The sequence below is a fragment of the Otolemur garnettii genome, unplaced genomic scaffold, assembly GCF_000181295.1.
Source record: "Otolemur garnettii isolate 467f Iridium unplaced genomic scaffold, OtoGar3 scaffold00097, whole genome shotgun sequence".
NCBI lineage: Eukaryota > Metazoa > Chordata > Mammalia > Primates > Galagidae > Otolemur > Otolemur garnettii.
In genome coordinates this window covers 622,711-649,407 of record NW_003852492.1, presented here as the reverse complement: position 1 = coordinate 649,407, position 26,697 = coordinate 622,711, and the positions used below count along the sequence as shown (strand labels likewise).

Genomic DNA, 26,697 nt, shown 5'->3' with positions numbered 1-26,697 from the left:
AACTCCTCAGAGACCCTGCCAAGATCTTACCAGGTTGTGAACTCAGCTACCTTCCTGCCTACCATTCTCTGTGCCGACTGTATCCCCTCCTAGGAGTCTGTGCCCAGCTCTGTGACCTGCACCCAGCTCCCCTCTCTCTGTTCACTGACATCCCTTCCAGGGACATCTGCTGCTGAGCGCCCATCCTGTGGGTGGTCTGGGCCTCGGGTGTTGTGTCCTACAATGGGTAGTGGCCAGTGTCCTTGAGCTCTGTAGCTGACTCTCCCAACCGGGGAGCAGAGATGGGGGCAGCAGCCACACTGCCCCTCCGTCCAGTTTGACCATAGTTAGGTCTGCATCTTCACAGGCAGGGCTAGGAACACAGGAGGGCTCAGAACTCAGATGGACCCCAGCTCACCCCCTACTGCTGCAGACCAGAAGGTGACAGGGAGTCTAAGCTGGAACCTGCCCACCTGCCCCTCCACCTCCAGCCACACTGAGCCTCTCCTGCCCCCTGAATTTGGCCCTGGGCCCATTGTGGGGCCACTAAGACAACAATATGATAGAAACTACACAACTCCCACCCTGCCCTCTTACCCTCGGACTGGGGGCTCCTCTCCTGCATCTGCCCATCTGCCTGGTTAATGCCCCTTGATTAAGAGATCAAGGGGCATTAACAAGGCCTTCACTCAGTGAAAGAGGAGCAGCGTGTCCCAAGGGTGGCAGGTGATAGCCCCTGGAGAGCTGGGGTGTGGCTGGACCAGCACAGTGTCAGGGCTTGATGGTGTCAGGCTTGATGAACAGGGCAGCTGCAATTGGGACAGGAGCTGGCAGAGCTGGGCAGAGGCCTGTTCTGGGCTAGCCTCAGCCCTGCCTCCACTGGAGAGAAGCCCTCTGCCACTGCTGCTGCACCTGGCTGAATGTGTACTTGTCTCCCTCCTAGGCCAAGTCTACTCCTTCAGCCAGCAGCCCCAGGACCAGGTGGTGGTGTCTGGACAGCCTGTCACGCTGCTGTGTGCCATTCCCGAATATGACGGCTTTGTTCTGTGGATCAAAGATGGCTTGGCTCTGGGCGTGGGCAGGGACCTCTCAAGTGAGTACCTACCCATCCACCCGCCCCCCAGGGACTCCTAGCTTCCCAGCTGGTTGGGGATCAGAGCCCCAGCTTCCTCTGCAGCTCCCCTGGCCAGAGTCAAGCCCTGAGTCCAGGGTCCCCAGGACTCTGAGGGCCCCCAACCAGAAGTAACAAACATCCTACAGTTGGTTCCAAACCTAACGCAATGTTGCCCCGAGAGTTTTCTCCAAAGTCAAACATGATTCCCATGAAGTCTGGTTTCCAGAAATCAAGTGCTCCTGCATCTTGGGTCCAAAATGTGTCCCCCACTCGACAAGGCATGATAATTAAGGACACTGAAGTCACAGCCTGGTGCTTCCGGGCTTCCCACCCATTCATGGGAGCCAAGTATACTGAAAAGTCACATGAAACCTGGAATCTTAGGGGTCATAATGTGATGGGAAGAAAAGATAGGACATCCCTGAACTAAACTCCAGAGCTTGTGCTGCTCACCCAGGCTGGTGTTCAGCAAGGCTGCCCGGCAGGGGCCCCAAGGCCACCAGTGGCTGGCACGCCAGCTCACTGCTTGGCGCCACCACATTTGGTAACTATTGTGAATGGCGAGCCCATAAGCCCATCCAGACGCCTCTCCAATCCACCCTGTCCCCGGGACAAAAAAAGAATGGAATGGTCCCCGTGGTCCCTCATGCTCCAGCCCTCGTTATTCTCCCCATGGAGAGCTGGCACCAGAGTGTTTGCTGGGCTCGGCACAATCTTGGGTGCCGTTGCCCTATGACTTGGGAATGGCTAAGGGTGGAGGAGAAAGAAAAAATACGACTCAACTGAGAAGTATTACAACTTCTCTCTCGTGGTGTACAACTGCAGGAAAATAAAAATCGAAGAGCACTCGGGAACATGATGCTTGGGAAATTAATATTTTAAAATGTGAGTTATGTCTTGCCAAAAATGTATATTGAAACATTATAGCAGTGGTCAATAGCAGTCTCAGGGTTTGAATGTTGCAGCCCAGCTGAGCATGGATAAAATACACAATAATAACCCCCAAATATACTGTGCTGCCATAATGTTTAAGTGTTATGGGAACCAGCCAATTTTAGAGACTCTGCACTCCCTTACCCCAGAGAAACTGGGGAAATGAAATGGCCTTCCCAAGCTGGAACTACGCGCAGCACTGGAAGGCTGTTTGCACGGCTGGGCGTTGGCGCCAGTTAAGGAGGCTGTCTGGTCTCTGGCCAGTGAGTTTCAGCCTCAGTCAGACACAGGGGTCTTGTTGGGTCAGCGGCCATGAGGAGCCCCATCTCACCAAAGATCATGCATAGAGTGGTCATCATGGCCTGGAGAACTGACCCTCTGGCTTCCAGTTCCACAAATGGCTCCTGGGATCTGAGATTGGGGCCTGCTCAGTGCTGAAGGACAGTGGCCTGTCAGGAGCTCAGGTCTGCTTCCTGCCCAGCCTGACTTGGGTGGCCCTCTCCGTGCAGAGCCAATGAACTCAAGCTCCAGAGAAAGGAGTTTATGCCCTGTATTTAATCACCTGCCCCCCAAAATAGCATCATGGCAGTCACGAGAGATACTTACATGCTTAGTCAATATTGCTTGCTTGCCTGATGAGAAAGTAAGCATAACAGAACTCAGCTCGACTCAGCAAGTATTTGCAGAACACTTTTTTTTTTTTTGAAAGAGTCTCAGTTTGTCACCCTTGGTAGAGTGCGATGGCATCTTAGCTCATAGCAACCTCAAACTCTTGGATTCAACTGATCCTCTTTTCTCAGCCTCCCAAGTAGCTGGGACTACAGGCACCTGCCACAACGCCTGGCTATTTTTAGAGATGGGGTCTTGCTCTTGCTTAGGCTGGTCTCAAACCTATGAGCTGAGGCAATACACCCACCTTGGCCTCCCAAGTGCTGGGATTACAGGCATCAGCCACCATGCCCAGCCTTATACAGAGCACTTAATACTACAAAAGTTATCATACAGGGAAACTGAGGCCCAGTGCTGCTAGACTTCAGCCTGCTGCCTCTCTGTCCTTTCCCATTTTAACTGTGCAGCCCATAGGATCTGCCAGGAATAATACCCTTGCTGAAGACCTAGGTGCCTTTCAGTCAAAGGAAATTATTTACAAAAACAGTCCCTCCTGTTGATAGACTATTTTTCTTCTGAAAATCTCAAGTACTTCTCAGACACAATCTCAAAAATCTATAGTGACCTGGAGGGGGAAAAGAAGGTTCAAAAAAAAAAATTACAGTTGAGAGTAAAACAGACCAGTGGGACATGGTGGCTTACACCTGTTTTCCCAGCACTCTGGGAGGTGGAGGCAGGGATGGCTTGAGCTCAGGAGTTTGAGACCAGCCTGAACAAGAGCAAGACTCCATCTCTATTAAAAATAGAAAAACTAGCCAGGAGTCGTGGTAGGTTCTTGTGGTCCTAGCTACTCGGGAGGCTGAGGCAGGAGGATCACTTGAGTGCAGGAGGTTTGTTTGTTTGTTTGTTTGTTTGTTTTTAGAGACAGAGTCTCACTTTGTTGCCCTCAGTAGCGTGCCGTGGCATTGCGGGTCACAGCAACCTCAAACTCTTGGGCTTCAGCGATTTTCTTGCCTCAGCCTCCCAAGTAGCTGGGACTACAGGCGGGCACCACAATGGCTGGCTATTTTTTGGTTGCAGTTGTCATTGTTGTTTAGCAGGCCCGGATCGGGTTTGAACCCACCAGCTTCAGTGTATGTGGCCCGTGCCCTAACCACTGAGCACAGGAACCGATCCTGAGCTCAGGAGTTCGAGGTTGCCGTGAGCCATGATGACAACACAGGACTCTGCCCAGGGCAACAGAGTGAGATTCTCTCTATATCCCAAAAAAAAAATTTAAAAAGAAAAGAAAAGAAAAAGAGAGAGAAAGAGAGAAATTAACTCAATTACATAACCAATCCAAATGCATCTGACTCTAATACTCAACCCCACAGGGCCCAGGTGCCCTGTTGCCCTCCCTTACGATGAAGAAGACTTCTCGGGCCACCTTACATTATGATGCACCCTTGTTTGAATTTACGTTGGCATTTACAGTCCACTCTGCATGCTGGCACTGTGCATACATTATTCTATTTAACTTTCACCATCACCCTCTGAGGCACTAGCATTGTCCCCATTTTATCAACAAGGAAACTGAGGCACAAGGACATTGAAGCAGTTCATCACACTGGCATTGGAACCCAGGCGATATGACTGTGGAACCCAGACTCTAAACAATTTGGGGAGTACCAGGAGAGAATGGTGATACTGTAGAAAGGGCTAGAACTTCCCCGGAATCTACACTTCTGAGTTATGTTTTTTGGGGTGTTTTTTGTTTGTTTGTTTGTTTGTTTTAGAGACAGAGTCTCATTTCGTTGCCCTCGGTAGAGTGCCATGGTGTCACAGCTCACAGCAGCCTCCAGCTCTTGGGCTTAGCCGATTCTCTTGCCTCAGCCTCCCAAGTAGCTGGGACTACAGGTGCCTGCCAGAGCCCCTGGCTATTTTTTGTTGTTGTTGCAATTTGGCTGAGGCCAGGCTCAAACCCACCACCCTTGGTATATGGGGCTGGTGCCCTACTCACTGAGCCACAGACACTGCCCACTTCTGAGTTATGTTTTGCAAATATGCTGCCTTCCTCTGGATAGCAACGCAGCTGGCCACCTGATTAGGCAAATACAAACAAACCCATCACTGCTGCTTCCAGCAGCTCTGAGAGCAGAGTCCCACTGCTGATCGCTTTCAAGACAACAGAAACAAAAGCTCCAACCAAGATGCCTGCAGCAGACCAGGGCTAATCCCAGGACAGCAGGGTCCAGAGCTGGGGCAGCAGAAGGGAGAGTACTGGACTGGAGCCTCCAGCCTCCACCCGGCCCAGGGACCAGCTCTCTTACCTGGGCTCCATCCCAGAGCCCAGCAGAGGGCAGAGGGGAGGCCTGGAGGACACGCAGTACTCTCAGGTTGACAGCTGATGCTGTGGGCAGCTCTGGCTAGGCCTACCCAGCTAGAGAGAGCAGGGCCATTTGATTGTATGGTGAGGACAGTGGTGGCCATAAAGACGTGAGACTGAAGGCTCAGCTGAAGGCTGGCAATGGCCACAGCCTCCTCCACCGCCCTGGGGAGGCCACCCCACCACTGCAAGACCCTTAGCTTGAGGGGGCAGGTGTTGAGCTCTCCTATTGCACTACAGAAATTGCCTCTGAAGTGCCCTGAGCAATGATCTCTCAGCCCCTGCCTAAAGTAGCCAGGGACAGGGACCTCACTGCTATTTCTGGCAGCCTGGACCCTTGCTGCACACCTCAAATAATTAAGCATATTCTAAAGTGCTTCCCTTGTTGACTGTGCCTGGAGCCAGCGCAATCCTCAGGTGTGGTGGTCAACACACCTCACTCAAACTTAGAGCTCCAGGGTGTCTCCCAGTCTCCCTCCTGTTTCTCTCTCACTTACTCAAGCTTCATCCTCTCTTTAAAAGGTCAAATGTTCTGATCTTGCCCTCCTGTGCATGTCAAAGTCCAGCAGAAGGGGCAGCAATCTGGGGCTGCTGGAGGGGGTGGGAGTGGAGGAAAGCCTCTGAGGAGAGGATGGATGGCACTGGGAGGAAGGGGTCCCCTCACCAAAGATCCACGGGGTAGGAAGCAGGGGGAGGTGGAGTTCACTGAGGGCTGCACAGAAAGGGCTCCTCTGGGGAGAAGCTGAGAAGGTTTAGGGCCAGAGACCCATCAAAGAGTTCTGCCCCACCTGGCCAGCCACCACCAAAGTTGGCATTTATATTCAGCCCTACACAGCAGCAAGAAAGCTGATTAATGATTTATCATTCTCAAACTTTTATTTATCTATTATTCATTGCCAGTGGTATAAGGGGCCCCAAATTCCTGAATTTCCTGAGTACCTCTTAAGTGCTCAGTCAGGCCCTGGGGCTTGGGAGTGGGCAGCAGGAACAACCACACCAGGGCCAGGCACAGCTCAGAGTGGCCTCAGACCACAGATGCTGGAGGTGGGCTAAGATTTCTACCTTCTTCCTCTTGGAAACAAGACTTTCCCAAAGTCACTGATTGCTTTCTAAACATTTCCCTTTTCTCTTCCTCTCTCTTACTATCTGTTCTGTGCTTCTTAGCAGGGGTCTCTCCCTCCCCTCACCCCTCTCCACACCTTCTTACCAGAGTGCACATCTCCCAGGTAGCCTGGCTGTGTCTGCCCACACTGTTAACTAAACACAAAGCCAACAACAGCCTTACACACACATGCACGTGCATACATGTGCATGCACACACACTTGCACACGCAGGTGCATACAGGCACACACTTGCACATGTGCACACACACACACACACACACAACTTCCCAGTGCCCTGGGAAGACTCTTGTGCTGAGATCGGCCTAAGTGCTGCCTGCCCAGCCATCCTCTGAGCCGCCCCTGTCTTCACAGGCTACCCACAGTACCTGGTGGTGGGGAACCACCTGTCCGGAGAGCACCACCTGAAGATTCTGAGGGCAGAGCTGCAGGATGACGCTGTGTACGAGTGCCAGGCCATCCAGGCTGCCATCCGCTCCCGCCCTGCCCGCCTGACGGTCCTGGGTAAGTGCTATCTGCACTCAGAGACTCCGGGGGCATCCCTGCTGGGCATTAGCCCACAGGGCTTATCTACTGCTTCTCCCCTGGTGTCCTCCCAAAGGGCACCAAAAACGGCCCTTCCCAAGAAATCAGAGGCCAGTGCTGACAGACCTATGACTCCATCCAGCTCGGATGTTTCCCCTCAGGAGTTAACAAGGGCTGCTAAGTGCCTATTTATCCGCCAAAAGCATGCTCTGCACACATGGTCCAGACTGGCTGCTGTGCCAGGAAGAACACAGCACGGCCATGGACCCTTCTCTCTGAACTGACCTCACGGGGGTGCTAACAGACCCTATCTGTCCACCTCCCCTGCACAATCAGCCTGGAGCTTGATTCCCCCGTGGTCCTAGTTTTCATGGCAACCAGCAGTGACCTCTGTGCCTTCCCCCCCTTGCTGCCCCCTAGGAATCCTGGCTCTCAGGTCACTCCAGGAAAGCCCACTTCAAGCCCCTTCTCTTCCAAGTTGCACATTTTCCCCAGGGTCTATCTTCATCTCGCCTTCCCGGGAGCACACTGACCCTGGAAGATCCTGCCTAAAGGCAGGCATGTGGGGTTGGGGACCTCTGCAGCTGCCTAGGTCTGATATGAAGCTCAGCCTGCAGCCCCGTTGTCCAGCAAGGTGCTACTGAGAATCAGGGCCGCTGGGGGCCAGGCTGTGCACACAAGTGACAAGCACTCACACTGGCCCACAGTTTATAGCAGCTCTCCAAGCTCTTCAGATACAACCTCAGGTGCCCCTGACACCACTCTGGGGTAGGGATCGTTACCCCAGGTAAGAAACTGAGGCGCACAGATGCAAAGGGCCTGGCTGGGACCAGGGGCTCCCAGCCAGGGCTCCTGGCACTACCTCCCAGCCCCTAGTACACAAGTCTGCAGGCATGGGCAGGGGGCCGAGCAGGGCAGCCAGGAGAGGAGAGTCCCAGCTAGCCCTCAGCAGCTGTTGTGAAGGTTTGACGACAGGGTCAGCAGCTGGGACGTGCCTCCCCGCCTGGCAAATAAGGCACACGGCTGCTCAGAGATGAAATATTTAAGAATGTGTCAGCTTATCTTCAAATCTACATGGCTAAACACACCAAGGCAGGTTATTCCAAGCGCCACAGTGGACAGGCCCCCAAGGACCACTTACCATGCTCACAGCTTGGCTTCATAAGACAGGGAGGAAGAACTTGGGGCCAACCTCAGAAACCTCCTTCAACCTTTGAGTCTCCTCCAGCCTGCAATGAAAGGAATGAGAGAATAAACCCCGTCGAGCAGATGAATAACTTGGGACCCCTCAGAGGAGAATTGGGGTGCGGTGGGAGTGCCTTACGTTCACATCTCCCGAGGTGGCGGCTAAAGCAGGGATGAGCCTGTAGTGTGCTGTGGGGGCTGAGGGAGGAAAGGGGAAGTGTTTAGAAACTAATGTGTTTTTTCTGATTTTGAGGAGTGCAAAATGCCAGAAAACACTTGCTAAGCAAAGTTGTAGGGTCCTCATCTTCAGAGATGGTTCAGTCCTGTCTGCCTTTGCTGGGCAGGGCCAGAGAATGCTAGGATGAGAGGAACCCCAGCATCATCCATGCTTCTGGCTTGACAAGGAGCCCCAAAATAGATGGAGACGTGTGTTGTCCTTAACGCCACACCTGCCCCTAACATTTCCTTTCCTCTCTCCTCACTTGGTCAGGTAACAAAGTCCAGACTGTGAAAGTCCAAATTATTTTAAACTTTTTATAGACAAGACAGTTGAGGCTCAGACAGGCAGAGGCAGTGCAGATTTTTCAGCTCCAAACCAGTGCTCTTTGCCCAGTGTCTCCATCCCAAATGCCAGTAGAGCCTCATCTGTCTGGCTGGTGAGGGGCCAGGCTTCTCACAGCAGGGCTCTGGATCCAGTCTGAGCAGACTCCATTTAATTTTGGGTCACATCTGAAAGGCATACGCTTCGCCCATCTCCAGAGGATGGCCTGGCACTGCCCTCTGGGTACAGAGCTGGATTTGCCTGGAGGAGATGTTTTAGTCAAGTCTGGAGACCAGGTGGAAGCAGTGGGATGTTTTCAGGGCCTCAGGAGGGTCCCCCGGGGGGATCCCTGAGAGCCAGAAAGGGAGCCTACACAGACATGTTGTCTGTCAGCCTTTCAGACAATCTCTGCAAAAACTATTTACACTAGGCAGACTAACCCCAGGCAGGAAAGAGCTTCCTGACTGCCTACCAGCCTCTCTACCACTCCCTGCCCACTGCTGGCCCTGGATGGAGGCCCCAGTGTGGGAAGCCAACTCCACAGCTGGAAAGAGAGCCCTGGGCTATGGGCAGCAGGTGGACATAGCGGCTGCTCCGAGAGCAGGGAGAGGTCTTGAAGGCCCAACTGGCTGCCCAACCAAGACCCCATCTGCTTTGCTGTGACATCTCAGCCCAGGAAAATGTCCCAGCCAGTTTCCCAAGGGTGGTGCCTTCCTTGTGTTCCAGGGAAGAGAGCACTTCCTAATTTAGCTTGGATTTGCCTGAGATAGATTTTTAATTAAATAAAGTAAGAGCCTGATTAGAACCTGCAGAAGATGTGAGAGCAGAATCAGATGGTATCCGGCAAAATTGCAAACCAAACACTTTGGCTGGAACAGAGGGAGGCCCCCGGGGGTCTTCCATCAAAGCACCAAGTGAGGAGGGCAAATACAAGAGATTATATAGCCAACAGATGTGCACTGTTAAAATATGCATCTGCCCGCAGTGTTCTCGGAGAAGCCAGAGGGCCGGCTTGCGGAGCCTGCCGGGCTCCAGAGAGGGCACAGGGACCCGGCCTGGCAGCCAAGCCTAGAGTCACAGACATATTAATCAGCATCGTGTTTCCAGCTCTCAGATGCAATCAGGGAAGGAGCAACTTTGAGCTGAGCATGTGCTACCCAGGAGGCCAGAGGGAAGGAGCAGGAGGGGAAGGGGTCAAGTGCAAAGCTGAGGGAGGCAAAGATGGGGCCCCAGTCCAGGTCAGTGGTCAGCCTGCACTCCCCCTGTAGCCCACCCAGCTGCCAAGCACCAGGCCTTGACTCAGCCCAGCTCATGGCAGGCATCTTTTTCCCACCGCAGAACATCTCAGGAATTGTGACATCATGAAAAGAGAAACAGACTTAGAGGTAATGGGCTCGATTCTTCCACGGACCAGCTATGTGGCCTTGGCCCTGTTTCTCAGCCTTCTGGGTCCCAGTTTCCTCATCCCTAAAATGCAGGATGGTGATAAATAAGAGGATCACTAAAAATCGTCCAGCCCCCAAAAGGACATGCCTTTCACTGCAAGGCACGCAGTGTACTGTACCAACTATTTCAGGACATTAGGCCATCCCCCACCAGAACCAAAACCTGTGTGGTGACTGAGGCACAGGGAGGTGGTGAGGGGGATTTAGACAGCATTGCACTTGGAGGCCCGGAGATGGGGCCCAGGACGTGGCTGTGTACCTCCACCCTAGTCCTCCCTGCAAAGACCCCCTGCATCCCATGTTCATACATGCCCAGCCAGCTCTGCAGAGCCTCAGCTTAGGTGCACATCACAGGTCCCAGGACCCATGCAGAGCTGTCCTGTAGCAGGGAGCCCTGGACTGGGACGTAGAATACCCTCTTGCGAACTACAAGACCTTGGGCAAGGTCTTGAGGGCTGCATCTGGTTCTCTTTGGTTCAACTCTTTGTAAGCAGTACTTTGTCTATACTCAATAATATTTGGGGGGTTTCTAATGAATGAAGAATTTCTGGTTTTTCATCTATCAAATAGGGGTCATACAAATACCAATCTCATAGAATCATTGTGAACCGTAAGCAATATGGTGCTGTGCACTTTCATGTTGTCGGACACATGCATGCAAACTGCTGCTTTTCCCACCTGCAGGAATGCCAGGGTTGAAAATATCCAAATTAATCCAGGGTCAGAGCTGTATGGGTGGCATTGAACTTGATCTTTCCACCTGCATGGAAACTTGGGAAACAAGGAGCTGGGGGACCTGGAGCAAGGAGGAAGTGAGTAAGGAGGATGTGACCAACAGACACTTACTGAGCACCTGCCATGTGCTGAACACCGATCTCCACACTTGGCATTTATCAGTGAATGAAAGAGAAAGCCACGTATGCCTTGGCAGTGCTGGTGTCTAGAGGGCACAGGACAGTCAGTAAATGATACACAGAGCTGGAGAGTTGATCACACCAAGACAGAGCGTGTCAGGGGTGGTAAATGCTGTGGAAAGGGGTAAGTAGAGCAGGGAGGAGGACCAGAAAGGGGGAAAGGGTGCTGAGTGTCAGACTAGTTATTGGAAAAGGCATTCTCCCAGCCTCCTCCCCACTTCCCTCTTCTTCTGCCTCATTCTAATATTAACTCTGCTGTCTTGTGGCTCTAGTTAGAAATAAGGCTTCCTAAATCAATATGAATTATTTAAGAGGGAGACTAAGTCAATTCAAATAAAGAGGACAGCTTTTTAAATGATGTCAAGCCCCAGATACTGAGAGGGGCAAACAGATAAGGTCCCATCTGTCACGTGTCCTCAACACCACGAGTGCCCTTTGCCACAGCTCTCCTGAGAGCTGCAGGGTATCCCAAGCCCACTGTGATTCCCAATCCCCAAGTCTTCCAGAGAGCTGGGTCCAGAGAGGAACAGTGAATAACTAGAGGTCTGCCAGCAAGGCAAGGTGGAGCGGAAACAGCCCGAGGACACTGGCTTCTAAACCACTCTTCCAGACACTGGTTATGAGAAACCCACCCATAGTCACCCTGATATAAAAGGCAAATCAGTAGGGGATGCTGTGAGCCATTCTTCACGGGTGAGGAAGCTGTGCATGTCCAAGTGTCTGGCCAGGGTAGACCAGGTGCTTGGAGGCCTGCCCTTGCCTTATCTCCAGCCCCAGACACCCCCACCCCCACCCTGTCTCCCCTGCCACCTGCTGGAGAACTAACAACCAGCCTGAAGCTCCCACTGGACCTTCATCCACTGTTTCTCCCTGAAATGCCCTTCCCACCTTTCTTCCCTTGGGTAACTTGTGCTCACCTGTCAAGTCGCTGTAAATATCACCTCCTCAGGAAGCCTTCCCTGAAGCTCACATGGCCTCACTGTTGTCCCCCACTCTGATCCCCCTGCCTTCCTTATGCAGCTTGATCACAGTACTGAACACATCACTCCAAAAGTAACGGAGTCTCTCAGGAAGGAGGTGTGTGCTTCCGCCTAGCACAGTGCGGGCATTCAGTAAATGTCCATGGTGGTTATTGAAGCAACAGGGCTTGGAGGGCAAGTGTGGGGAGTCCACACTGAACCTCACAGCAGAGAATAGCACCTGGTAGGCACTGTGTGGTAACCCCTGCATTCACCTGAGAGGAGCAGCCTGCTGTGCGGTGTTGAGAGAGAAGACACAACATCACACTCAAAGCCCAGATTCGAGGCTCGGCACCCGTAGCACAGTGGTTACAGCACCAGCCACATATACCAAGGGTAGTGGGTTCGAACCTGGCCCAGGCCAGCTAAAAACAACAATGACAAGTGCAACAAAAAATAGCCAGCATTGTGGCAGGCGCCTATAGTCCCAGCTACTAGGAAGGCTGAGGCAAGAGAATCTCCTAAGCCCAAGAATTTGAGATTGCTGTGAGCTGTGACACAACAGCACTCTACCAAGGGCAGCATAGTGAGACTCTGTCTCAACAACAAAAAAACGTCCAGACTCGAGAGACCTGGCTGTGCACCTCACCACAGAGTGACCTTGGGCAAGTTATCCAGCTACTGGGTACCTACCTCTTTCCACGTAAAATGGGGGATAGTCACCTGCCTTCCAGGGCTGGAGAAGACATGATGAAATGACACGGGGCACATATCTCGGAACAGGGCCTGCCACACAGCGGGGCACACAGGTGCTGGCTGCCGGCGTCACAGCTGTGTCATTACTGCTATCAGGAGCTCCCAACAAGCGCCCCAGCCTCCTGAGGGTCAGACCATGTCTGAGGGAAGACGTCCATCCAGCAAGCTGAGCACAAAGGCCGTGTTCCCGTGGGCCCCTCCCGCAGCGTGCCTGGGAGCATGAGCAGAATTGACTTCCTTATCTGAGTATTAAGCGTGCTTTGCCTGGGCCCCAGCCTGGTCTTAGGAGCCGTATCTCATCTGTGCCGCGTGCCTGTTTCCTGCCACATCCATTACCCTGCAGTCGCCCCCACAAAGGTGCAGCAAGCGAGGCGCAGATGGGAGAGACGATCCAGAAACCTCCTTATCTCCCGGAGTTCCACGTGGGAGCCGTGTCTGAGCTGCCGTGAATCTCACTGTCCCATACCCTGCCCTGCCACCAGCTCCTTCCCTCCCCTCCTAGGCAGCTCAGAACACCCAGTGTCGCTGGGACCAGAAGCAGGTTCCCCTCCTCCTCCTCCTTCTCCTCCACCCAGTTTAACTCGGGGCTTGCCTGGTGCTACCTGGACCTGCCTACTCAGTGATAGGTGAACCTAGCTTGGAGCCATCAGTTTGCCTTAAGCTGAGGAATAGTCTTTCCCTTCTAAATCATACCCTGAGGGCAGGGCCTGGTCTGTGGGTTCAATGCCCTGTGCCACCCTGAGTGCTACCCAGAGCAGCTGCTGCTCCCTAGCCTGAGGCAGCTCTTGTGGTGGCAAGTGAGATGGAACAAGGGACTCACAGATGCTAAAGCTCCAGAGGGGGAGGGAGTCCATCAGGGACAGAGACAAAAGTCCACACCTGCCTCCCTACATGAATATGGGTGGCAGGGATCAGGCAGGGTCCTCTTCAAGTTGGGGAAAACCTAATGCAAGGGACCCTACCCTATTCACCCAGCACCAAGGGCAACTGGGACAAATGGGTCCCTTTCTGGAGTGGCATGGAGCCTGACATGACCTGTCCAAATGATCGCTTGCCACTGAAAGCATCTCAAATGACCCCACACACACACCCAGGATAAAGGGAGCCAAAGAGAGTCTTAGGAGTCCACTTAGAGCCCACTGCACACAGGTGCCTAACCTCCTGCTCCTGCACACTCTCCAGGGTCCCCACCCTCCATAACCAAAAGACAGGCTCTACAGGCTAGCCCCCCACAGTCCTGAAACATCACCACCACACCCAGAGCATGACAAGGGCCCCTGGCTTGGGAGTTGGGAGGCATGCATTCCTGCCCGGTGCTGCCTCTGGCCACGACATTCAGGCAAGACCTGGGAGAGTATCTCAGGAGCTACTTTCTTCCTGGTGAAATCCAGAGCTAAAAAGATGAAGTAGAAACCCACTCGTGGCCTAAATGTGATTCTGCCTCATTTGCTCACAGTTTGGGGGCCAGGCACGAGGGGCATTGTTCCCTGAGTCCCTCTTCCCTAGCTCTCAGGAGCAAGGGTAATATGTCCTTCAGCTGCTTTAACCAAGCGTGACTCTGGGAGATGCTGAGCCAGGCTCAACTGCTTGGCAAAGAGAGCATGAGCTCAGACCATGGAGATTTGCAGGAGTCAGGACCTTGATCCCCTGGTGCCTGCCCATGAGGCATGGAACCAGCAGCCCCAGACTACAAGTGAAATCCAAGCCACTCTCCGGTAATGCACGGGCGTCTGCTGCCTGGAGACAGCTCTCACCTACTCTGACCGTCAAGCCTGGGGCATCTTCTAACGTCCCTCAAGGTCTGCAGAAGCTCAGATAAGGACCCACCTCTGTCCAGGTGTCCTGCTAGGGTCCTTGGTCAGGAAGCTTAGCTGACCCCTGGCCATTCCCCTGCATATGCAGAGATAGCCTTGAGGACAAATACACACATATGTGCCCAGACACAGCCAAGTGCACGCATGTGTTCATACATGGCCAAGTGCACGCATGTGCCCAGACACAGTCAGATCATCAGTGTCCTCAAGATAGGCACAAAAGCATGCCATCAAAGGAATCAGTCACTTTCAGAAAATGGACAAATTCTTGGTGACTTAGCGGGAGTCTGGCAGAGAACAGAGCCTAAAGCACAGTGTCATTGGCGTGGTCAGCTCCCCTGATAAAAAACAAAACGAAAGGGAGCAACTCCAGCAGACAAGGTGGGGCAGTGGCCAGCCCTACCTCACGGATCGGATCGCCCTGTCCTGGCTCCTGCCCCAGGGCTCTGTCTGAGGCCCAGCCCGGGGTGAGCCCAGAGACCTAGAGCTAGACAGGGAGCCCTCAAAAGGCCAAAACTAGCTCACTGCTTCCCTGCTCTGACCTCGGCCCAGTCCTGAGACGAGGGTTTCATGGCAAATTATGGATTTAAAACTGGCAATGAATCTCCATTACAGCATGAAATGAGAAAGGAAAACTCCGCTAAGTGGAAGCCTTCCCCCACAGCCTATGGGTGAGGGAGGAGTGCATTCTAGGAGGGAGTTAACAGAGGAAATCTTGCAACCTGAGACCACACAGAGGCCAGGACTGGAGAGAAGGGAGTCCCAGGAGACTGCACAGGGGCTGGAGCCCAGGGAGGCCCCCACTGCCTCAGGACAGACAGGACACCACAGAGGCAGAGGGCCAGGCCGGCTCTCCTAGGGGGGTTTCCTTCTCCAGAGGAAAGATGAACTCCTGCCTTGGGGCTGGGAGTGGCCATAGCTTTGGTATTTAGGTACTGTGATGGGACCTGTGTTGTAAGTCTCACTGGGGAGAGGCATTTGGGGACCTGTGACCTACAGCCTCTCCAGCCCGGCACCTGGAACCACCCTTCTCATCACACCATATCTGGGTGACATCCCTGCAGGCTCTAGAAATGGGAGGCATAGCCCACAACTCTCTGCTCTGCTCCCACACACACATATGCACACATGTGGGCACACACACAGATACAAGTGGGCACGTGGACACACATGCACATGTGTGCACACGCATGAACACAGACATGTGCACACAAGGACACACACATAGACACACAGACACATGGACACACATGCACCCACACACACCATTCCCTACACAGCAGACCCCCAATGGACCCAGCTGCTGACCCTTCTGTGTCCCTCTGTCCCCAGCTTCAGCCATTTGGTCTCCCTGTGTGTGCTGACCCTGGAGGCACCAGGAGAATCATCATGATTTAACTCAGGCCTTGGGAGCAACAGCTGGGAGTACCCACAGTACCAGACCAGACCCAATCTGTGTGTGGCCCAGGCCACCTGCGATTGGTCAGCACCAGGGATAGTGTGAAGTCCCCACGGTCTAACCGGGGTGTGGCACCTGGAAAAGACATAAAGAGATATTCCATGCACAGAATTAAGAGAGACAGGGAGGTTCCGCTTCCTAAAGAGAACACTTAGGGAAATCGAGTCCCTCCTCAAATCCCTGAAAGAGAAATAGATCTACTCTGTGGAGCCCCAGAGAGCAGACCCAGGGCCAGGAGGATGATTCCTGTCCCAATTAAGACTAACAACCAGAAGTAGTGATTTCATGAGTGGTGAAGTAGTAAGCTCCCTGTCTCTGGGACCATTCAAGAAGAAGCTGAGTTTTCCCACATACCTTGCTCACAGAAATCTCAAACTCTTAGGCTCAAGGCATCCTCCTGCCCAGTAGCTGGGATTATAGGTGACTGACACCTGCCACAGTCCAGCTAATTTTTCTATTTTTAGTAGAGATGGGGTCTAGCTCTTGCTCAGGCTGGTGTCCAACTAAGGGATCCTCCCACCTCAGCCTCCCAGAGTGCTGGGATTGTAGGCATGAGCCACCGTGCCCAGCACATGCCTATTTCTATAGGGAGAAAATCAGTTCAGCCCCAGGGATGAGATGATGACAGTAACCATCCCAGCTCTGGAGCTGAGCGAGGTGATGGGCTGGCCCAGGAGAGAGAGGATACAGAGGGAAGGGAGCAGAACCATCTGGAAATGTGCTTTCCCCAGCCAGACGGCCAGTAGTACAGAGGCACAGACTGCAGGGACAATTCCAGCCCTGGTGAGATATCGGCCCATTAAATTTCTCAGCCAGAGTTTGGGGACATGCTGGTGCCTCCAGGGCAGCAGAATTGCCACAGGGGAGGAATGACAGACAACTGGAACTGTGGACTATAATGTGGGACCAGCAGAGGCTGGGCTTGCTGTGGGAATGCCACATGTATGAGCTTGAGCATTATGGCTGGGAGAAGAAGCGTGCAGAACCTGGTATGTCCTCTCTAATGTCAGCCTCATGACCTGCACACAGCTAAGCTAATGAGTCTGAGTTTGAAGAGAGGCAGGAAAGGTCAGGCTCTGGGGGTTCAACACAGCCAACTCCCAGGAGGAAGCCACTGGAGCCAGGCTAGGAGGGCAGCAGAGACAAGGGTCAGTGTGTGGGGGGAGGTAGAGGGCACTCCAAGCTCCAATGCTTACCTGGTAAAAGCATGGTGATGATCAGTCCAGTCGGAACAGGGCTTTCAGGGGAGAGCCCCCACCAGGAGCAAAAGGTATGCCAGGAAAGGACGAGAAACACAGTGCAGCATCAGAGCAAGAGCTGCCCGCCATGCACACCCAGACACTCTGGGTGGTGAACAGGGATGGACACAGCTTCAAGGAAGCTTCAGGAATCCATTCGGGATTCCTGCTTGGTGCCAAATCCCTGGCAGCTGAGCCCTGGATGTGCCCCACTGGGCAGGGATGAAGAGCTCGAAGGCCAGCCACGTCTGTGCACAGAAATGGCAGCACATTAGTCGGTTCTGAGTGGAGAGAAGAGAAAGGCAACGCCAGCCAGCTGCTGCTCTCGCCAGGCCCTATGCCCAGGACTGCACACATGGGCTGGGGCCCTCATTCACATTCTGACCAGCTCCACCAGATGGGCCCTATGTCCCCTTTTGGAGAGTCATTAAGAAGGCACAAGCAGGAAAGGCAAAGATCCAGAATCTGCAGGGTTTTGTGTTTCCAAACCCTTTCCCTTCCCACCAAGTCATGTCCTGCCTCCTTTCTGGACTCTGCACTTACCACTACCCAACCGCCCCCTGCAATTACAGACTATGACATGGACATGGACTCTAGGTGCCCCATCCCAGGGCCCACAGGGCCAGGGGGATGTCCTGAACAAGGAGCCCTGTTCCCAGACCAGCATCCACTTCCCTTGCCACTGAGGCTGGTCAGCTGGGAGCTGGCCCACCACCTCTTTCCCCATGCCTCAAAGTTATTCTGTCCCCATGGAGGAGGTTTCCCTAAGCAGATAGTTCACAGGCACTCAGCTGCCTCCATCTCACAAAAATAAATAGCCAAGCCCCACAACCCAAGCAGGCTGGCTTCCAAAAAAGTGTCACACTTTCACAAGTCGATCAAGGTGTTAGTAAATGTTTGTGTAAAGGAGGAGGTTTCCATATGAAAACATGTCAGAAACGGTGTTAGCAGCTGAGAGATCACCTGGCAGCTTTGACAGAGGAGGCGAGAAAGGGACCCGTGCAGGCCTGTGGCCACATGGCCACCCTGTGGAGGGCTCATCCCGCCCCATGCCCGGCACACTGCTCCCTGCCACCCTCTCTCACTTTCCTCACTGCACACAGGGATGGAGACACACTCACTGGGATGCTTGAGAGAAATCATTTTACAGATGGGTCAGCTGAGGTCCACAAGGAAAAGAGCTCCGCTTGGAGCTGCGAGGTGCCTGGGCAAGGGGAGCCCGTCCTCTCACTCTCCCAGACAGTTCCCTGGCCCACCTCCAGGCCCAGCCCCAGAGACCAACTTGGCCTAGCCAACATTTCTAGCAGGGACTACAAGAAACCATGGTAAGACCCCCTCCCCAAACTTAACCTTGATTAGAGAATTTCAGAGCTTATAGAGTCCTCCAATCAGGGGTTCTTCATGCACCCCATTTTCAACATATCTTTATTACATTTCACATGCCAAGTCACGTTCCAGGCACTGAGAAGGTTCCTCAGTGATCAGAACACCTGCCTCCACGAAACTTAAATTCCAGCAGAGGGAGCTGGACAATAAATGTTTAGAAAATGTTGCAGCATATTAGAAGGTGATCAGTGCAATCCAAAAAGCAGTGTAGGGGGGTGGGTTTCCCAGGGGAAGGTCAGGTTGAGCAGTCAGTCAGGGTTGACCTTATGGAGAAGGCAGATTTTTTTCGTTCCTTTTATTGTTTAACAGTTAATGGTAAAATTTACATATCATTAAATTCACCCATTTTAAGTGTATGGCTCAGTGACATTTAGTAAACTTACAGCTGTGCGATCATCACCGCTATCTGGTATTAGAACACTTCATAACCCTAAAACGTCCCCTTGTCGATCCCCAGTCCCACCAATCCCAGGCACCCACTGATCTGCTCTGTTGCTATAGACATGCCTTTTCGGAAATGTCATATAGAGTCACACAACTCTTTTGTTCTGGCCCCTTCACTTAGCACTGTGATTTTGAGATCCACCTTGTAGCATTTATTGCCCATCCATTTCTTTGTATTGCTAAATAGTATTCCACTCAGCAATATTCTGTAGTCTTCAGTGTACATCTTATACTTCTTTTGTTAAATTTGTTCCCAAGTATTATGTTCTTTTTGATATGATGATGGATTTTTTTTTTTTTTGAGACAGAGTCTCATTTTCTTGCCCCCAATAGTGTGCTATGGCATCATAGCTCACAGCAACCTCAAACTCTTGGCTTAAGTGATTCTCCTGCCTAGGCCTGCCAAGTAGCTGGGACTACAGGCACCCACCACCATGCCCGGCTATTTTTTAGAGATAGGGTCTTGCTCTTGCTCAAGCAGGTCTCAAACTCCTCAGATTGCTACCCTCCTTGGCCTCCCAGAATGCTGGGATTATATGAGTGAGCCACTGTGTCCAGCCTGTTTCTTTTTTTTTTTTAATTTCAAATTAAGGTGAGGGTCCAAACAGCTAGATTACAATATGTGCACATGTTAAGTAGAGTTCTTCTTGTAGTTGTATCCTGCATGGATCGTTTTCAGAATTTCATTTTCAGATTATTTATTACTAACATATATGCAATTGATTTTTTTATATGACTCTTGAATCCTGTAACCTTGCCAAACTCATTTTATAGCTCTAATCGTCTTTTGTGAATTCTTTAAGATTTTCTGCATACAGGATCTTTTTGTCTGTGAATATAGACAAAATTTACTTCACCTTTTCCAATACAATGCCTTTTGTTCTTTGTTACACTGGCTGGCACTTTCAGTACAATGCTGAATAGAAGTGGGGAGAGGAGACATCTGGCTTTGTCCCCCAACCTTAAGGGAAGCATCCAGTCCTTCACCATAAAATATGTGACCTGACCGTTTTTCACAGATACCCTGTATCAGGCTGAGGAAGTTACCATCTGTTCCTACTTTGTTGAGAGTTTTTACTATGAATGGTATTGGAATTTGTGAAACAACTATTTTCTGCAACTAGTGAGATAATAATGTAATTTTTATTCTTTATTCTATTAATATGGTTTATTATATTAATTGATTTTCAGACATCAAACCAACCTTGAACCCAGGGATTAAAATCCCACTTGGTCATGGTGTATAATCTTTTTTATGTGATGCTAGATTCAGTTTGCCAACAATTTTTTTTTTTTGAGGGATTCTCATTTATATTCATGATGGAAAATGGTCTGTAATTATCTTTTCTTGTGCTGTTTTTGTCTGGCTTGAGTATTAACTGATTGTGTAGAGTGAGTTGGGAAGTGTTCCTTCCTCCTCGCCTTTCTGGAAGATTTTATGAAAGATTGATAGTATTTGATAGAATTCACCAATGAAGCCATCTGGGCCTGGGGTTTTCTTCATGGGAAGATTTTTTATTATTAATTCAATTTCTTTATTTGATATAGGTCGATTCATATTTTCCCTGTAGAAGGTGATTTTTTTTTTCCACCCTGGGTAGACTGCTGTGGCGTTACAGCTCACAGCAACCTCTAGCTCTTGGGCTAGCACAATTCTCTTGCCTCAGCCTCCCGAGTAGCTGGGACTACAGGCACCCACCACAACGCCCAGCTATTTTTGGTAGCAGTTTAGCTGGGGCCAGGTTCGAACCCACCACCCTCGGTATATGGGGCCGGCTCCCTACTCCCTAAGCCACAGGTGCCATCCCTAGAAGGTGACTTTTAAACAAAGACTTACAGAGGTGAAGGATTAGCTGTGGTGCCTGAAGCTAAATCTATGTGAAGTGAAGAGAACACAGAGCCTTTAAAAAGCTCCAAGCAGAGGACTGGTGGGATCTGACTTGTATTTTAGAAGAATTACCTTGGCTGCTAGGTGGAGAAGGGGCTGTCAGAAGGCAAGGGGAGACCACCTGATGAGAGGCTCTCAAAGGACACAGGTGAGAGCTGAGGGACTCAGCCCAGGGCAGCAGCAGTGGAGAAGCAGAAAGCTGGGATGAGAGAAACAGAGGAGTCAGGACCATGCAAGGTTTTCATCCCTGCTAAGTTCGGAAAGTATGTGGGCATTTCTGGGGAGAAGATTCACATCCTCAATGGAGTCAGTCAGCGAGCCTCCAGTAACAGTGGCTGATCTAAGCCACGTCTTAGTGAGCTCAGGCTGCTGTCACAGGTGCCACAGACAGGGCGGCACAGACAACACATACCCTTCTCTCCCAGTTCTGGAGGCTGGAAGTCAGAGCAGGGTGCCAGCAGGGCAGGGTTCTGGTGAAGCCTCTTCCTAGTACATCCTCACATGTCCTTTCTTTAGCACATGGAGAGAGACAGAGGGAGAGAGAGAGAGATCTCCCGTCTCTTCCTCATTTAGTAAGAGCACTAATCCCATCAGAAGGGTACCAAACTTCAGACCTAACCTAACCCTAATTACCTCCCAAAGGCCCAACCTCAGAATACCACGGTGTGGGGCTAGGTTGCTCATACCTGTAATCCCATTGCTCTGGGAGGAAGAAAAAGGAGCCTTGAGCTCAGGAGTTGGAGACCAACTGAGCAAGAGTGAGACCCTGTCTCTACAAAAAATAGAAAAAATCAGCCAGGTGTGTTGGCAGTACCTGTAGTCCCAGCTACTCAGGAGGCCGAGGCAGAAGCATCACTTGAGCCTAGGAGTTAGAGGTTGCTGTGAGCTATGACAATGCTACTGGACTCTGGCCAAGGTGACAGAGCAAGACTCTAGCTCAAAATAAATAAATAAATAAATGTATATATATATATATATGTGTGTGTATATATATATATATATATATATCTATCACAGTGTGGAGATTGTGGGGTAGGGTTACAACGTATGAATTTGTAGAGTTGGTAGAAGAATGAAAACATGCAGTCTACAGCAACCCACCTCTGTGTTTTTAGGAAACTATGGCTCAGAAGGTTGGGCTACTTCCCTGTGGCCATTAAGCAACCAATCTATGCAGCCAGACCAAGCAGTCCGTCAGCCTGTCACCCAAGCCAATCAAGGGAGAAGCAGATGGGAGATCAATAGTTTCACTTTTATTTACAGAAAAGCCAGCAATTCTGTAGAACAGAGAGGCTAAGTCCTCAAAGAGCTGTTCTGCCCTTTCCCTTTATTACTTTTATGTACCCACAATAAGCATTAGCAATGTCACTCTTCATTATAGCAAACCTTAAACAGATTCTACCTCATAGGTTGTGAGGTTACATAGCATCTTCCTATCTCAAAGCATTTTTACTCTAGACTAAATTTATAGGTCATCAACACTTCACTGGGTGCACAGAGTGCCGTGGGTCCTGGACTGGTACCATGGAGTCCAAGTCCCCAACTTATCTCTGACAGTAGCCCTGGAAGTGAAAGAACCATCTCCAGATGTGGGCACCTGGACTCCTCTGGCCTTGGTAGGGTCTCCCCAGCAGCAGCGCCCTGAGGAGATGGCCATTTGGGTAAACAGTGGCTGGTAACAGCTGTAAAGAGCAAATGTTGTGTTTCAAGGTGGCTACCTATCTCCTAAAATGTCAGGTTTCAGGCAGGAGCATGGATCCTCGGTTCTTGGAGCACTGTTGGTCGAAAACTGACCAGACACCCCAAGGTAACACAAGCATGAAACAAAGTTTATTGAGAAAGAGAAAGGTAGATTTACAGTGTAAGAGTGAGATACAGGCTTACAGAGCAGGATACATTCACCATAGACAGCAAATGGGCCCCCCATTGTCACGACAAAGCAAAGGCCTGGGTCATGGCTACTGATTTTCTTTTATACTGTCTGGCTCAGACCTACCTTGTGGTTCAATTACCTTGACTTCAGAGTCTTACTGTGCATGCTGACCCCGTGAGCCTCTCTGAGAGCCCGTGGAGGGGAGGCATGGACCACAATGCACATTCAAGCTAATGACATGACAATTAATCTCAAGGCTGCTCTAGGTCACCTTCCAGACGCTACTGCACCCCACTGCTGGTGCATCCTCTACACCTTCTGCTGTTGGCAGCTAAGTTATGGCTGTTAGGTAGATAGGTGCGCCCTCCTCCCCAGCTATGACTTTATTAAGGTGGTTGGCACCAAGATGGAGGCCCAACCCTTGTCCTCCTTCCCAGGGGAGCTGAGATTTCTAGATATCTCCCTAACATAAAGGTAGGCCCGCCCATGTGCTTTTTTATACCAGACCAGGGGCTAGTGGAACACATAATCAGAACCCCTCCTCCAAACATGTGAAACCTCAGTCACCCCCACCCAGGGGCACCCTGGGGCGAGAGCAGGTGCACAGAGATGGTCCTTCCCCTGCCTCCAGTTTCTGGGGCCACCAGCCTCCCAGGCCACGCTGCCCACACCAGTGTCCACATCTGCCTGTACAGCCGCCTGCCTCCCCCACTGCCTTTGGTCCACCCAGGATTCAAAGGCTCTTACACCCCCCAGAAAGATCTAAGAGAATGATGCCTTTCTACCAGCAACACTCCCTTTTCCTTCTAAAACACAGAAAAGACAGCAGCTTATCTGCCTAAGAGCCCTCGGTGTTTATCTGTGTGGCAATCTTATCTAAACAGGCTCAGATGGCAAGAGTGAGGGAGAAAATAAGGAAGGGGGAGGCAAGTGAAATGTTGACATTATTATTACTTAAGTGCTGTGATGCTTTTAGTTATGTTTTTATACTGGTGACACCCAATGAGGAGAAAATCAGCTCGGCAGATTATCTGGGCTGTACACAGGATCACCCCACCTCCCCACCGCCTATCAATCTTATTAAACCCATTCCACTGGCAAGACAGAAAAATAATTAAGGCTAAGTTGAGTGAAATGTTGACATTATACTGTAATGCAATAGCCTGGTTAGTCTCTAGACCAGTGAAATGCAACTGAGGGAAATCAGTTTTAAAGATTACCTTTCCAGAGGTGCAAATCTCAGAGCCAGACCCAGGCTGAGAAGAAAATGGTGTCAAACCAGGAAATGTTCCAGGTCTGTGCCAGTCTCACAGGGGCTTTTAAGCCTACAATTTACCTTTTGACTGCATTCTACTTTCTTGCAAATCCTGTATTTCCCACTTATTTATTGACTAGAGACATAGCCTAGCACCAAAAGTAAAAAAAAAGGGGGGGGGGGGCAGAGCGATTCTCCAGCCACTGCTCTTAAAAGTCCATAACAGAAAATGGTTCTCCAGAGGGAGGTTTTTAGCATTCACTGTGAACCAGGGCTTGCCTGAATCGATTTCCCTCTGAGATGTGTCCACCCAAATCGGGACAACTTCTGACTGCACCCCACCTCATCTGGGAGGAGGGAGCTGTGGGCAGACCACCCCACAGCAGGCCCTGGGACAATGCTTTCCAAAGGAGATGGGTCAGCCGCATACTACGTGCTGGGCAGCTGAGGTCATCTGCCCGGTGGGGGGCACTTTTCAGGTGGGCATTTGGGTGGCTGAACCCAATTCACAGGTAGCAGCTGGTGACTGGAAGGCCAGAGCAGGCACACAGACAGGCCCAGCCTTGTCAGCTCTCAGAGCGCCTATGTGGTCTTTTACACTTGTTGCCAACATTTAAGATCTAGAGGCTTTTGAATTTTAAAAAAAGTCTGATTTCGGGCAGCGCCTGTGGCTCAAAGGAGTAGGGCACCGGCCCCATACACTGGAAGTGACAGGTTCAAATCCAGCCCTGGCCAAAAACTGCCAAAAGAAAAGTCTAATTTCTACCAACCTTTGGAAACAACTGTGTAGTTCCCCTTGGAGGGATGGCCCACCTGTCCCCCATTTGCCACTGCTCACCTGGGCCCATCAGTGCCCTTACGTTGGTGCCATTTAAGTGTGTGCCCGCTCTGCCCCACCCAGACACAGCCCTGCCCCCGGGAAGCTCTCAGCAGGGTAGAGTTGGACAGAAATGGAAGCAGGAACAGGAAAATGAAGGCAGACAGAGGCAGCAGTGTCCAGGGCGTCAGCAAGGTAGGGTTTGAAGCATGCGTGGAATTTGTGCAAATTGACGGACAGTCACAGACTCAGTCATATACTCAGCTATCCTAGATTAAAGAGCCCAGAACTTGCAGCTGAACAGGCTGGTCTGTCACTCACAGCACAGATGAGACGCTTTGTAGGTACAGGACACAGACCAGAACTGAACCCAGCTGAGGTGGCTCCTGTCTGCCTTCCTCTCCTGGGCACCCTCGCTCCCCAGGTTCCACACTGGCTCCAGCTGTCCCTCTGTGGCCCTGACTTTCCAGTCTCACAGATACCAAGATGGAGGTAAGGGAAGGCCTTAGAACTGACAGAGCATCCACTGGGCCCGAGCCCGGCTGGCTCCACAGTCACAGGGGTTTGCCCGACCAGGCCACCCACGGCCTGCTGGATGGACTCCTCAGACCAGCAGAGGAACACACAGGAGGCCCAGCCGTCAGCCAGGAGCGCCTCTGCACTGAAAATGCCCTGCCGGGCACAGGGCTCACAGCAAGGAAATGGCGCTGGAGGGAGAGGCTGTGAGAGGCAGACCCAGGAAGGCGGGAGGAGCTGTCTCTGCAGTGGGTGCAAGGGTCTGTGTGTGTGCAAACAGGTGAGCACACATGACAGACCAGTGGCCACCCGCCAGACAGCGCAGAGTCAGAAGAACTACCCTCCTAACATGGTCAGACAGTGACATTGCCTCAGTTACCCTCATATGCTGGTTAATAGATCAGCATACCCATGTCAGCACTGAAAAAAATAAGAATACAGTAAAAATATATCTTGTTTATTAGCTAAATTAATGTGAGTCACTGAAATAGCTTATGGCCAGGTTCATTTGACACCAAAAAGGTGTTGGGTCCAGGCCCTCTGTGCTTCCCTGTGTAGTGAGGTCTCCAAGGGCTCACAGAGGAGCTGCACTTAAGCCAGAAGCCACAGGAGCTATTTAAACTTAAAGTTGAGTTAATTCAAATTAAATAAGACTAAAAGCACTGCTACGGGGTTGCACTAGCCTCACTTCCAGTGGCTTTGGGGAGGTCTGTGTAAGCAGGATTCAGTTATTCCTAGACCCACTGGGAAATTCCATCCAGTAACCCTCAACACCTTGACCACCTAATGGCACCCAGTAATGGAGATGCATTCATGGGTTGGCCCGGGAAAGCAGAGGCAGTTTCCAGAAGTGTCCATATTCAGACCACCCCACCGTCCATGGGTCGAGGCTTCCCGCTAGTTCATTCACTCGTTTACTCTCCAAATCTTTGTAAAGTTCCTATGATTATAAAAACATCACGTCCGACCCAATAGCAGGATGCAGAGATAGTAAGACTCCCTCTGTGCCCTCAAGGAGCCTATACAGCTGAGGAGGGGGGAGACACAGCACGTGCACTGTGCTCTCATATGGAGCAGAGAGAGGAGAGGTCCTCCAGCATATCAGCAAAACATGGGGACATTTCAGCTGAGAAAATCGGGGAAGATTTCACAGGGGAGCAGCTGCTGCCTTCCCTTGGTAGCAGGGGCAACTGGAGGATAGTAATGTGAGCAAAGGCCCAGAGAGCCATCAGATCACCACCCTGAGTGCAGGGCCAAGTTTAGGGGGTGTAGAGCTCAGTCCTTGAGGAAGGACAGTAGGAGGGTAAAGCTCAAAGGAAGGGGCCTTGAGCCACACTGAAGAGTTTGAGCTTGGCTGAGGGCCATGGGGAGCCAGCATAGGTGTTTGAGGGAGATCATCACCACATCTGATGGTCTCAGAAGAGAACCGTGTGGGGTGGGGGGCACAGATCTGAAAGCAGGGAAGTGTTGAGTTGCTGGGCCCTGGTTAACAGAGAGGACGATTTGGAGAAGCTAGAGGTGAAAAGAGGGGAGTCCTGGGGCAGGGGCACTAAAGGGGGG

At 51.5% G+C, this 26,697-nt stretch overlaps 1 protein-coding gene across 2 annotated transcripts in view; it reads left to right on the top strand.

Moving 5' to 3' along the window:
- KIRREL3 (kirre like nephrin family adhesion molecule 3) overlaps positions 1 to 26,697 on the top strand; it is a 489,958-nt gene that overhangs the window by 409,687 nt on the left and 53,574 nt on the right. For both annotated transcript variants that reach the window (XM_012808957.1, XM_012808956.1), the window contains exons 3-4: positions 923 to 1,072; positions 6,477 to 6,626. In XM_012808957.1, coding sequence (XP_012664411.1) covers positions 923 to 1,072; positions 6,477 to 6,626 — 300 coding nt within the window. The remainder of the gene's footprint in view (positions 1 to 922; positions 1,073 to 6,476; positions 6,627 to 26,697) is intronic.